This window comes from Coregonus lavaretus (assembly GCF_964263955.1).
Source record: "Coregonus lavaretus genome assembly, chromosome: 2".
Lineage (NCBI taxonomy): Eukaryota > Metazoa > Chordata > Actinopteri > Salmoniformes > Salmonidae > Coregonus > Coregonus lavaretus.
Window position 1 is genome coordinate 22,940,631 of NC_139989.1, and position 14,614 is coordinate 22,955,244.

General features: G+C 43.7%; 1 protein-coding gene across 4 annotated transcripts in view; it reads right to left on the minus strand.

The window, feature by feature from the left end:
- sugct (succinyl-CoA:glutarate-CoA transferase) overlaps positions 1-14,614 on the minus strand; it is a 237,238-nt gene that overhangs the window by 157,983 nt on the left and 64,641 nt on the right. For all 4 annotated transcript variants that reach the window (XM_084147019.1, XM_084147018.1, XM_084147021.1 and 1 more), the window contains 3 exons: positions 10,473-10,544; positions 10,177-10,274; positions 8,724-8,826 (listed from right to left, as the gene is read on the minus strand). In XM_084147019.1, coding sequence (XP_084003145.1) covers positions 8,724-8,826; positions 10,177-10,274; positions 10,473-10,544 — 273 coding nt within the window. The remainder of the gene's footprint in view (positions 1-8,723; positions 8,827-10,176; positions 10,275-10,472; positions 10,545-14,614) is intronic.

Sequence of the window (14,614 nt, forward strand, 5' to 3'; positions counted from 1 at the left end):
TACCTTATTTACATAAGTATTCAGACACCTTGCTATGAGACTCGAAATTGAACTCAAATGGATCCTGTTTCCATTGATCATCCTTGAGATGTTTCTACAACTTGATTGGAGTCCACCTGTGGTAAATTTAATTGATTGGACATGATTTGGAAAGGCACACACCTGTCTATATAAGGTCCCACAGTTGACAGTGCATGTCAGAGCAAAAACCAAGCCATGAGGTCGAAGGAATTGTCCATAGAGCTCCGAGACGGGATTGTGTCGATGCACAGATCTGGGGAAGGGTACCAAAAAATGTCAGCAGCATTGAAGGTCCGCAAGAACACAGTGGCTTCCATAATTCTTAAATGGAAGAAGTTTGGAACCACCAAGACTCTTCCTAGAGCTGGCCGCCCGGACAAACTGAGCAATTGGGGGAGAAGGGCCTTGGTCAGGGAGGTGACCAAGAACCTGATGGTCATTCTGACAGAGCTACACAGTTCCTCTGTGGAGATGGGAGAACCTTCCAAAAGAACAACCATCTCTGAAGCACTCCACCAATCAAGCCTTTATGGTAAAGTGGCCAGATGGAAGCCACTCCTCACCAAAAGGCACCAAAATGACTCAGACCATGAGAAACAAGATTCTCTGGTCTGATGAAACCAATATTGAACTATTTGGCCTGAATGCCAAGCTCCACATCTGGAGGAAACCTAGTATCATCCTTACGGTGAAGCATGGTAGTGGCAGCATCATGCTGTGGGGATATTTTTTACAGCAGCAGGAATTGGGAGACTAGTCAGGATCGAGGGAAAGATGTACGGAGCACAGTACAGAGAGATCCTTGATGAACACCTGCTCCAAGGCGCTCAGGACCTCAGGCTGGGGCGAAGGTTCACATTCCAACAGGAAAACGACCCTAAGCACACAGCCAAGACAACGCAGGAGTAGCTTCAGGCCAAGACTCTGAATGTCTTTGAGTGGCCCAGGCAGAGCCCGGACTTGAACCCGATCGAACATCCCTGGAGAGACCTGAAAATAGTTGTACAGAGCTCGCTCCCCATCCAACCTGACAGATCTTGAGAGGATCTGCAGAGAAGAATGGGAGAAACTCCTCAAATACAGGTGTGCCAAGCTTGTAGCGTCATCCCCAAGAAGACTAGAAGGATGTAATCGCTGCCAAAGGTGCTTCAACAAAGTACTGAGTAAAGGGTCTGAATACTTATGTAAATGTGATATGTTTTTTTATAGATTGATGAGTAAAAAAAAAAACAATTTAATCAATTTTAGAATAAGGCTGTAAGGTAACAAAATGTGGAAAAAGTCAAGAGGTCTGAATACTTTCCGAATGCACCGTACATGTAGGAAGATATAAAAGTGACTAGGCAATCAGGATATATAATAAATAGAGTAGCAGCAGCGTATGTGAAGTGTGAAAGTGTGTCTATGTGTAAGTGTGTCTGTGTGTGTTGCGTCAATATGCATGTGTGTGTTAGCCTATGTAGTGTGTGTGTTGGAGAGTCAGTGTAGTATGTGTGAGGGTGTGGGTAGAGTCTAATGAGTGTGCATAGAGCCAGTGCAAGAGAGTCAGTAATGTATACTCTACGTCAAGTGTCGTTGAGCACTGCTAGTTTTACATTGATGTGACGTTGGTGGCGATAATTTGAAAATTATTTACTTGATTCTGGGCAGCTTTTTGCAAAGTTAATGCCAATAAGTCTGTAGCCAGATCTCCTTTATGCTCACAGACCTGGTGGTGTAGCTGCACTGTAGCAGGACATTTCAGGTTGCTAGCGACCCAGAGGTTATGAGTTCAAATCCCATTTAAGGCTGAATCCCAATTGTGGTCATAGTACAAAATTACACAATATTTACAGTAATTGAAATCAGAATAAGGCAGCATACTGTCATTTTATAGAAATAACACCTTCAAGTTGTATATATTTACTTTATTTTTACTGCAACTTTAGACAAAGTGCAGAAATGTATTTTTGTCAATACATATTTAGCCAATCTCCATTATGTCCACAGACCTGGTGGTCCAGCAGGAACATTAGTTAGCTAGCAACCAAGAGGTTGTGAGTATAAACTCCAAGTGAGGTTGAGTCCCAAGTAATCAGCATACGGTAGTATATTGTCCTTTCACATTAACACCTTCATTTAGCTGTAAAAATAGAGTAACTTGTTGTAGATGTACCATATTTTCACCGGAACTAGACAAAAACCTCCAGAGGACCATGATACAACATTCTGAGAACGTCCTAAAAACACCTTTGGGGACATCCCTGGAACAAACCGGAAGCTAGACAATACCTGCAGGGGACCATGACTGTTTAAATTGAATTCATGTCAATTATGCCTTTTAAAGTAAAATATTCTAAATTATATTTGACACCTGGGCTTTCACGTGCTCAACTGTTATCACGTGTAATGTCATGGTATCATTTTGAAATTTTTACACATTTATTTCACATTAATTTCATGAGATCATGTTCTCACATGTTGTCACGTGTATAGTTCTATGTTATCACATGTTGCTTCACATGTTGTCATATTAACTTTACATTAAATCATGTGATCACATGAGATCACGTGAAATTCATGTGTTTTTTTCTGTGAGGGATTGATTGATTGTTTGATTATGCATTGCTTATGTGGGCACTATGTTGGCCTACATTTCTGTGGACATATCAGGAATTGTTTTGTGTCTGCCCAAGACTGTCCATTCATCAACCTGAAGGGATTCACCCCACTTTCATCAGGCCGCCCCCGCCCCAAATCATCTGCTTTCCTCATACTAACCTCTCCCACTCTCATTCCATCCACTCTCTCTGTGTCTTCTCTTTGCATTCCCTCTCTTCCACTCCATCTGTTTTCTTATTGTTTTGCAGTCTATTTTATTCAATTGCATTCTCCCCTAAAAAATCCCCTCTCCTGTCAGCTAATCACTCTTCCTCACCCTCCACCCTCTGACCGGGTCTTTCCTTATTCTGAGCGGACGGCTACCACTGATTTCACAAGTGAATTAGGATGTTGGAGTTTCTTCTGCGGGGGGAGTCAGTAATATAGATACACTGTATCTCTCTCTGGCAGTTATGTGGTCCAGATGCACTAATTGGTGTCAACGGTCAATCAGCAAGTGTAAGCACGGCGGTGTGCCCCTTTGTTATGGTGCTGTGGTTCCGTGTCTATACATTAGCCACAGAGACACATGCTGTGTTCTTCTCTCTTTGCCTCTAGCCTGGGTTTCCGGCACACGTGTGCTCTCCGGCAAGGCGTGGTATTACACAACAGTCTGTGAAACCGATGCAGCCTTTTCCCCGGAGGCTAGGTTCCACAGAGTCAATTCGGCGAAGCAGCATTTCAAAGGCATCTTTGTTGTGGTGGTGAATGTTTTGGGGCATTGTCTGGGGGATGTGGTCTCCGCGCCGCGACAAAGAGGCCTTGCGGCAGCCTGGGAAAGCCACAGCCCGATCTGCTCTCTATGGACGTTTCAAAGAACAACTAGATGGAGACCCAGGCCGGTCGACGAGCAGCTTAGGTAACATTGGGACTCGAGGCACAAGGCAATATGACTTGCTCAGATGGTTCACAGCACGCACAGCACTCTGAGAAACATGTCAATGAGTCATATAATGGATGTCTTCTGAATATGACATTTCATTGCGGGCCAGGTGGTGACAAAGCTGTTGCTCCCAAACCCTAAGTAACGCTTTGATCCAATCCAAACTGGATCTATCTAACAGTTGGCACAGAAAGCGAATGAAAACAGATGAATCGCGGAACATCACTACCGCTACACTTGGAGGGCAGGGGCAAAACATACCACTTCAAAGTGTTATAGCCTGGGAAAAGTGAGGAGATCAATCTATCATATCAGATGACTGGACTGGATGAGAAGCAGGTTTGCCATCTCCGCCAGGCTGGCTTGTTACCATGTTAATCAGGCGTGTTTGCTTTTGTTTGGGAAAAAGAAGAAGTAGGAGGACAGAGAGATATTGCAATGTTCCAGTGTGAATGTTTTCATGTGTGTTTTACTCAATCCGGCTCTCACAAATGCTCTCCGTCTTGGTGCTTTGTCATAATTGGGCATGTAGTCCTCGAAAGAAGACACAATGTTATTGATCCGGCTTTGCTTATGCCATTACAAAATGACTCATGTTGTTTGCACATTCCATATGACTACAAGAAGTAGTGCCACATCAACCCTGCCAAACCACAAGGAGGGAAATGTTCTGCCCCAAAATCCTGTTGGAGTAAAGTGTGTTTCTAATTATATATATATATATATATATATATATATATATATATATATATATATATATATATATATATATATATATATATATATATATATATATATATATACAGTGCCTTCCAAAAGTATTCAGACCCCTTGACTTTTTCCACATACTGACAAAGCGAATTTATTAAAATAAAAAAACAGAAATACCTTATTTACATAAGTATTCAGACACCTTGCTATGAGACTCGAAATTGAGCTTAGGTGCATCCAGTTTCCATTGATCATCCTTGAGCTGTTTCTACAACTTGATTGGAGTCCACCTGTGGTAAATTTAATTGACTGGACATGATTTGGAAAGGCACACACCTGTCTATATAAGGTCTCACAGAAGACAGTGCATGTCAGAGCAAAAACCAAGCCACAAGGTCGAAGGAATTGTCCGTAGAGCTCCGAGACAGGATTGTGTCAAGGCTCAGATCTGGGAAAGGGTACCAAAACATTTCTGCAGCATTGAAGGTTCCCAAGAACACAGTGGCCTCCATCATTCTTAAATGGAAGATGTTTGGAACAACCAAGACTCTTCCTAGAGCTGGCTGCCCGGCCAAACTGAGCAATCGGGGGAGAAGGGCCTTGGTCAGGGAGGTGACCGAGAACCTGATTGTCACTCTGACAGAGCTCTAGAGATCCTCTGTGGAGATGGAAGAACCTTCCAGAAGGACCACCATCTCCGCAGCACCACCAATCAGGCCTTTACGGTAGAGTGGCTAGACGGAAGCCACTCCTCAGTAAAAGGCACATGACAACCCACTTGGAGTTTGCCAAAAGGCACCTGAAAGACTCTCGGACCATGAGAAACAAGATTCTCTGGTCTGATGAAACCAAGATTGAGCTCTTTCGCCTGAATGCCAAGCGACACATCTGGAAGAAACCTGGCACCATCCCTACGGTGAAGCATGGTGGTGGCAGCATCATGCTGTGGGGATGTTTTTCAGCGGCAGGGACTGGGAGACTAGTCAGGATTGAGGGAAAGATGAACGGAGCAAAGTACAGAGAGATCCTTGATGAAAACCTGCTCAGGACCTCAAGCTGGGGCGAAGGTTCACCTTCCAACAGGACAAAGACCCTAAGCACGCAGCCAAGACAATGCAGGAGTGGCTTCAGGCCAAGTCTCTGAATGTCCTTCAGTGGCCCAGCCAGAGCCCGGACTTGAACCCGATCTAACATCTCTGGAGAGACCTGAAAATAGCTGTGCACCAACACTCCCCATCCAACCTGACAGAGCTTGAGAGGATCTACAGAGAAGAATGGGAGAAACTCCCCAAATACAGGTGTGCCAAGCTTGTAGCGTCATACCCAAGAAGACTGGATGCTGTAATCGCTGACAAAGGTGCTTCAACAAAGTACTGAGTAAAGGGTCTGAAAACCGTTCTACCAGCATATTAAATGTGCAACCAGAGGAAAAAAAACTCTAGACCACCTTTACTCCACACACAGAGATGCATACAAAGCTCTCCCTCGCCCTCCTTTTGGAAAATCTGACCATAACTCTATCCTCTTGATTCCTGCTTATAAGCAAAAACTAAAGCAGGAAGCACCAGATACTCGGTTAATAAAAAAGTGGTCAGATGACGCAGATGCTAAGCTACAGGACTTTTTTGCTAGCACAGACTGGAACATGTTCCGGGATTCTTCAGATAGCATTGAGGAGTACACCACATCAGTCACTGGCTTCATCAATAAGTGCATCGATGATGTCGTCCCCACAGTGACCGTACGTACATACCCCAACCAGAAGCCATGAATTACAGGAAACATCCGCACTGAGCTAAAGGGTAGAGCTGCCGTTTTCAAGAAGCAGGACTCTAACCCGGACGCTTATAAGAAATCACGCTATCCCCTCCAACGAACCATCAAACAGGCAAAGAGTCAATACAGGACTAAGATTGAATCGTACTACACTGGCTCTGACGCGCGTCGGATGTGGCAGGGCTTGAAAACTATTACAGACTACAAAGGGAAGCACAGCCACGAGCTGCCCAGTGACACAAGACTTCCAGACGAGCTAAACCACTTCTATGCTCGCTTCGAGGCAAGCAACACTGAAGCATGCATGAGAGCACCAGCTGTTCCGGATGACTATGTGATCACGCTCTCCGTAGCCGATGTGAGTAAGACTTTTAAGCAGGTCAACATGCACAAGGCCGCAGGGCCAGATGGATTACCAGGACGTGTACTCCGAGCATGTGCTGACCAACTGGCAAGTGTCTTCACTGACATTTTCAACATGTCCCTGACTGAGTCTGTAATACCAACATGTTTCAAGCAGACCACCATAGTCCCCGTGCCCAAGGACTCTAAGATAACCTGCCTAAATGACTACCGACCCGTAGCACTGACGTCTGTAGCCATGAAGTGCTTTGAAAGGCTGGTCATGGCTCACATCAACAGCATTATCCCAGAAACCCTAGACCCACACCAATTTGCATACAGCCCCAACAGATCCACAGATGATGCAATCTCTATTGCACTCCACACTGCCCTTTCCCACCTGGACAAGAGGAACACCTACGTGAGAATGCTATTCATTGACTACAGCTCAGCATTCAACACCATAGTACCCTCAAAGCTCATCACTAAGCTAAGGATCCTGGGACTAAACACCTCCCTCTGCAACTGGATCCTGGACTTCCTGACGGGCCGCCCCCAGGTGGTAAGGGTAGGTAACAACACATCTGCCACACTGATCCTCAACATGGGGGCCCCTCAGGGGTGCGTGCTCAGTCCCCTCCTGTACTCCCTGTTCACCCATGACTGCATGGCCAGGCACGACTCCAACACCATCATTAATTACCGACGACACAACAGTGGTAGGCCTGATCACCGACAACGATGAGACAGCGTATAGGGAGGAGGTCAGAGACCTGTCCGTGTGGTGCCAGGATAACAACCTCTCCCTCAACGTGACCAAGACAAAGGAGATGATTGTGGACTACAGGAAAAAAAAGAGGACTGAGCACGCCCCCATTCTCATCGATGGGGCTGTAGTGGAACAGGTTGAGAGCTTCAAGTTCCTTGGTGTCCACATCACCAACAAACTATCATGGTCCAAACACACCAAGACAGTCGTGAAGAGGGCACGACAAAGCCTATTCCCCCTCAGGAGACTGAAAAGATTTGGCATGGGTCCTTAGATGCTCAAAAAATTATACAGCTGCACCATCGAGAGCATCCTGACTGGTTGCATCACCGCCTGGTATGGCAACTGCTTGGCCTCCGACCGCAAGGCACTACAGAGGGTAGTGCGTACGGCCCAGTACATCACTGGGGCCAAGCTTCCTGCCATCCAGGACCTCTATACCAGGCGGTGTCAGAGGAAGGCCCTCAAAATTGTCAAAGACTCCAGCCACCCTAGTCATAGACTGTTCTCTCTGCTACCGCACGGCAAGCGGTACCGGAGTGCCAAGTCTAGGTCCAAAAGACTTCTCAACAGCTTCTACCCCCAAGCCATAAGACTCCTGAACAGCTAATCATGGCTACCCGGACTATTTGCACTGCCCCACCACCCCATCCTTTTACGCTGCTGCTCTGTTAATTATTTATGCATAGTCACTTTAACTCTACCCACATGTACATATTACTTCAACTACCTCAACTAGCCGGTGCCCCCGCACATTGACTCTGTACCGGTACCCCCCTGTATATATATATATATACTGTTATTTTATTTTACTTCTGCTCTTTTTTTCTCAACACTTTTTTTGTTGTTGTTTTATTTTTTACTTTTTTTGTTAAAAATAAATGCACTGTTGGTTAAGGGCTGTAAGTTAGCATTTCACTGTAATGTCTGCACCTGTTGTATTTGGCGCATGTGGCCAATAAAATTTGCCATTTGTTTTCTACACTCTTTTAAGAATTTAAGCTTTTAATTAATGTCTGTGACAGATCAAATATATGTTATTCTGTCATCATAGAAACACTGTCCGTAGTAATAGATCATGCATTTGCATCTCTTTCAATCACTTATTTTTTTCCACCCATATTTAGCATAGAGATCCATTTAAAGATCTAGGGGGTAACTATTTTGAAGATCTCTCATAATAACAAAAACAGGTTGAGGAGCTGTGGTGATAATGAGATATCAAGCTGAAACCTAGTGGCTGTTCATTTTTACAACACCCTCTGGCACCTACCAAATCTAAATCTGAGAGAATAATAGATAGAATGTCCTCGCTTTCCCAATCAGTGGCTATTTGTGTATATCAATGCAAGAGTTTGGAACCCACAACCCATGGACATTACGGGGACCAACTGTAAGACCCTGCCCTACCTGCTGTGCTCGCCTCTTGACAGGTCATCATTGCAAAAAAAATATCTGTTCTTAATTCACTTACCTGTATTGATCAACATTTAATAAATGTAAAATAACAAAGAGGGGGGGGTGAGTCTCAGATGAAACTGACTCGGAGGCCGTGTGAGCCAAAGCACTGTGGGGACTGACCTGTGGTTCGGAGAACACCTGCTGGATGTTGTTGATGGGGCCGCATGGCACGCCTGTCCCTTCAAACCTCCTCAGCCACTCGCCCGTCACCTCTTCCAAGAACCTGGGAGCCGGGGAGGTAGAAGAAAGGGGGGTTGTGGTTTGAAGGGACCGCAAAGTGAAGCTTTCAAAATTACAGCAGAGGACGAGGAGTAGGAGGCCACAGCTGGATCTGATCCAGAGACACAACAACTGCAGCAGGTGTATGTGGTCATATGTAGGCCCTGCGCTCAGCCTCCTGCCTTGCCCTCGATCGCAGAATATCCTAAGATGGCAAGAGTGAGGCACTCTCTCTCTCGCACTCGCTCTCTCTTCACCCACAACCCCCAGCAGTTTTTCACTCACCACACACATACACATAGGTGCGCACACTCGCCTACACACATGGACTTCGGGATAAAGAAACACTTGCACGATTTGCATTTTGTGCAGACAAAGAAAAGTATGCACCCAAAAACAATACACTGCTGTCCGATAAGGCCTCGCAGCTGACAACTTCTTCGCGTGACATGCTTTCATTCTACCTGGCGGGGAGGAGGTCCCATGTGGGATGCGGTGATAGGCAGCAGGTATTTCACATACTGTTCAGACACAGAGGCCGTGTCTGAATACCCGTACTAGCGTTCTAAATATTAGGCATTTTGTGTATGAAAAAAGTTGTTGTTTTAGTATGTGAAATAGAAAAAAATATGTATGCTTTAAATGCCAGGATGTCATACTAATTTCTGCTTTTCATCTAGTACAATTCGCTGCACACTATTGAGGAAGAGAATTGTATTTCGAGACCCATGTGTGTCTGACCACAGCTGACAATCAGCTCTGGGGACGCGCTCTACCAAAATGAACAAATGGCGGGAATCAACACAATTGTGCATTAGATTACACATTCTAAGTAGGATGAGCCTAGAATGTTTGTTATTTGTTGCTTACTGCATTAGCTTTTACTAAACAGTACGTTCTACATAGTATTTAGTAAAATGAGTACACAATATGCAGTATAAGTAAGTAGTAGGCAAGCCAGATTTCGGACACGGCCAGTGTCACATAACGAGCCAACCTCCTCCGGTGGTGTTAGATAACGTCCCCATTGCTGAATGCCTCTGATCCCATCACGCCCCTTGACCTCTTCGAGAGGAAACAGCCGACTGGGCCTGGGGCCCGACTAGGGATTTTCATGACGAAGCGACTGGGAAGGGAGGGCAGATGAAAACATCTGTGTGAGTGATCTCCGTGTCCTGTTGCCTTTTCTCTACGCCACGTCCGTTACAGCCTCTATGGCCAAACTGAGGACTTGCAGACTTACCGAAGAACACATGAATATAGATGAGGCAAGCCACCAGCTATATTTTATAAATGTTTGCCATAACTCAGATTTTTTGGGGGACTTTGTTTACTGTGAAGGAGGACGCTTTACCTCTGGGAGAGGATGTGAAGCAGCTCTTGGCGGTGCTGCACTCTGAGTGTGTTGCTTTTATAATTGGGCTCCTCAGACAGATGATTCAGGCCCAGCACCTGGAAACACAAAGTCAATATTAAGTCACTTGGGAGGGATTCTGGGTGACAGTTCAGTGATACGAGTAGCACTGTGAAATGCTAACCAAAATACTTCGACAGGAAAGATTTATCTAAATAAAATATAAGCCCTATGTGCAATTGCAAAATTATGTATTTTATGCTGTTTGATAATGCGTGCGGGGAAATGCTACTTACTTTGCACACTTTGACAAACTGCTTGTCGTTGCCCGCAGCCACAACCAGGTATCCATCTTTGGTTCTGAAACCCTGAAAACAAGATACATATACACTACCAGTTATTTTTACAATTTTCTACATTGTAGAATAATAGTGAAGACATCAAAACTATGAAATAACACATATGGAATATTGTAGTAACCAAAAAAGTGTTAAACAAATCAAACTCTATTTGAGATTCTTCAAATAGCCACCCTTTGCCTTGATGACAGCTTTGCACACTCTTGGCATTCTCTCAACCAGCTTCACCTGGAATGCTTTTCCAACAGTCTTGAAGGAGTTACCACATATGCTGAGCACTTGTTGGCTGCTTTTCCTTAACTCTGCAATCCGACTCATCCCAAACCATCTCAATTGGGTTGAGGTCGGAGGATTGTGGAGGCCAGGTCATCTGATACAGCACTCAATCAATCTCCGTCTTGGTAAAATAGCCCTTACACAGCCTGGAGGTGAGTTGGGTTATTGTCCTGTTGAAAAACAAATGATATTCCCACTAAGCCCAAACCAGATGGGATGGCGTATCGCTGCAGAATGCTGTGGTAGCCATGCTGGTTAAGTGTGCCTTGAATTCTAAATAAATCACAGACCGTGTCACCAGCAAAACACCCCCACATACATAACACCTCCAGCTAGTGCACACGATGCCATACACGTGGTCTGCTGTTGTGAGGCCGGTTTGACGTACTGACAAATTCTCTAAAATGACGGAGGCGGCTTATGGCAGAGAAATGAACATTCAATTCTCTGTAAACAGCTCTGGTGGACATTCCTGCAGTCAGCTGCCAATTGAACGCTACCTCAAAACTTGAGACATCTGTGGCATTGTGTTGTGTGACAAAACTGCACATTCTAGAGTGCCCTTTTATTGTCCCCAGCACAAGGTGCACCAGTAATGATCATGCTGTTTAATCAGCTTCTTGATATGCCACACCTGCCAGGTAGATGGATTATCTTGGCAAAGGAGAAATGCTCACTAACAGGGATGTACACAAAGTTGTGCACAACATTTTAGAGAAATATGACTTTTGTGTATATGGAACATTTCTGGGATTTATTATTTCACCTACTGAAACATGGGGCCAACACTTTACATGTTGTGTTTATATTTTTGTTTAGTGTAGTTACAGTGGCTTGCGAAAGTATTCACCCCGCTTGGCATTTTTCCTATTTTGTTGCCTTACAACCTGGAATTAAAATTGATTTTTTGGGGGTTTGTATCATTTGATTTAAACAACATGCCTACCACTTTGAAGATGCAAAATACTTTTTGGGGTTAAACAAACAAGAAGACAAAAAAACAGAAAACTTTAGTGTGCATAACTATTCATCCCCCCAAAGTCAATTACAGCTGCAAGTCTCTTAGAGTATGTCTCTACAAGCTTGGCACATCTAGCCACTGGGATTTTTGCCCATTCTTCAAGGCAAAACTGCTCCAGCTCCTTCAAGTGAGCTCCGTGGGCTGTTCAAAGTTTCAGATATTTTTTTATAACCCAACCCTTATCTGTACTTCTCCACAACTTTGCCCCTAACCTGTTTGGAGAGCTCCTTGGTCTTCATGGTGCCGCTTGCTTGGTGGTGCCCCTTGCTTAGTGGTGTTGCAGACTCTGGGGCCTTTCAAAACAGGTGTATATATACTGAGATCATATGACACTTAGATTGCACACAGGTGGACTTTATTTAACTAATTTTGTGAATTCTGAAGGTAATTGGTTGCACCAGATCTTATTTAGGGGCTTCCTAGCAAAGGGGGTGAATAAATATGCACACACCACTTTTCAGTTTTTGATTTTTTAGAATTTTTTGAAACAAGTAATTTTTTTCATTACACTTCACCAATTTGGACTATTTTGTGTATGTCCATTACATGAAATCCAAATAAATTCAAATTACAGGTTGTAATGCAGCAAAATAGGAAAAATGCCAAGGGGGATCAATACTTTTGGAAGGCACTGTATATAGTTATGTTGTATTTTGAGTGGAACATCCCTTTAAGGTTTAGTAACCCCTCTAAAAGTTCCATGCAGATTCAGAACAAGAGACCTTGAGTTCACCATCCAGATGTTCTCAGGGGAACCAATCAGGCTACTGATCTGGACATTACTTGGTTTGCCAAGACACCCTAAATGATATGGTAACAGGTATAGAGGACAAAACAACAAGAACAGATAACAACAAGGAACGTCTGGCCCTTGAACCGAAACTTCCTTGAGAGTTCGGTGGCCAAACTTCAACAGAGATCCAGTAGTTTCTTTCCCAGTTCCCACACACTACTTCAAGAGACAAAACAGTCATGAACTTCCCTCTTTCAGTCTTGCATTTATTGACAGTGCTGTCTCGACGGGAGTGATTTAAAAGGCATAACCCTGCAACCTACCGGCTACCCCTCCACGTTTTTCCCACCCACCCTCACTCTGGAGTAAATCAAGACATTCTTCATTGTTTGTCTGGGGTGATAAACCTTAAAACAAAGCTTTGATTCATGGTGCTATCCCCTTTTAGCCCCCACATTTTCGCAGCTCATCTTCCTTGCCAGCCAGTGGGACAAAGGGGACTAGGGAACAAAGTGCACAGACAGTGGTTAATGAGATTTTGTTTTGACAAACTTTTAGCCATCAGATTAAATTATTTCTAATGGTGGAGGACTGTTGTGGAAAAGAGAGGGGAGACAAACCAGTTTCCCACTGGGCCCAGACAATCACTCTTTAAACTGCTCTGCAACACTTTAGACTCAGACAACTCTGCAGATAGACAGGCCCAGTTTGATGCCTCTCTGACCTAATGCAGGTTCCCTTGATTGTCCTCCCCCTAGGGCACCTCACATGCTGGCATGAATCCTGAACGGGAATGGACAGCAAGGAACAACAGTGTTAAAATGGAGTTGCCCGTTTCTGTGGCTCATTGGACAATAGGCTCAGCTCACTTTAATCACAGAACAGCCTGATGATAATGTTTGGTTTTCATGGTAATAATACATGTGTGTTAATTATAAAAAAAATTATAAAAACATGAAATATTTAACAAAAAACAACATTGAGAATATATTGAATATGAACTCAATTACAAACCTGGACAACCTTTCACATTCTAACAACTGGTTTCCTTGGCAAAATGTATTATCCCTCTGAATGGGCCACAACACAAAATAATCCTCCAGTCCCATAATTCCCATGCTACATCATTTATAATAGGTGAAACATTTTATTACTAGAGTGTTTGATGTTCTCAATTTTGCTAAGTAACCTACGCAAGCCCTGAAGCCCAAGCCCCCCCCCCCCCCCCCCCCCCAAAAAAAAAAATTAGACTCTTGGAATTAGTATCTTGTTCGAACGACTTAATTGTTATTTTGTCTAATTAGGTCTAATTTGTTATGCAGCTTGTCAGACCGTGTAATGGTTGCTGCAGCCATTCATTCACTGATTCCATCCATTGATATGAATATTCATTGACAGTTCTTTGATAGCCTAAAGCAGGGCTTCTTTTGAATGCCAGAGCATGTAACTGAGCATAATTTGAGCAGATTAAAAAAATTGTGCCGCCTTTCTCTCCCACTCTAATTACGCTCTGGTACTGCTCAGCAACAAGCTCTGGGCATGCTTTGCCTAGCATGTTTCTTTCCTTTATCACTATTCTTTTAATTAAGCCTATTCGGTTGTAATTATTTAGCCTACCCCACGCACAGTAGGCTATATCTAGCTTATATTCTACTTTCTAACATTAGGATCTGTCGTTTCTATTTTGAAAGACTTCAAATGTATTAACAGATGTTTTAGGTATGCAATACAAAGGCTACTGTAAAATGTATGTATATTTTCTTTGAATAGAAACACCATAATATCAATCAATTAAGCTAAAATATCTCAAATAAATCGTGAATAATAAAAGGCCAGTATCAGCTTCTTTTCATAAATAAAAGGGAATAAATAATCTCAAACTGCAGCGGTCAAATGATTTGCACACAAGCAAGCATCAACAAGCTTCACATGTGCATTGAGTGTGGGAAATGTGCTCTACAAATTAAATGGCTGTAGCAACCATTACACGGTCTGACAAGCTGCAAATTAGGCCTAATTAGACAAAATACTAATTATGTCATTCAAACA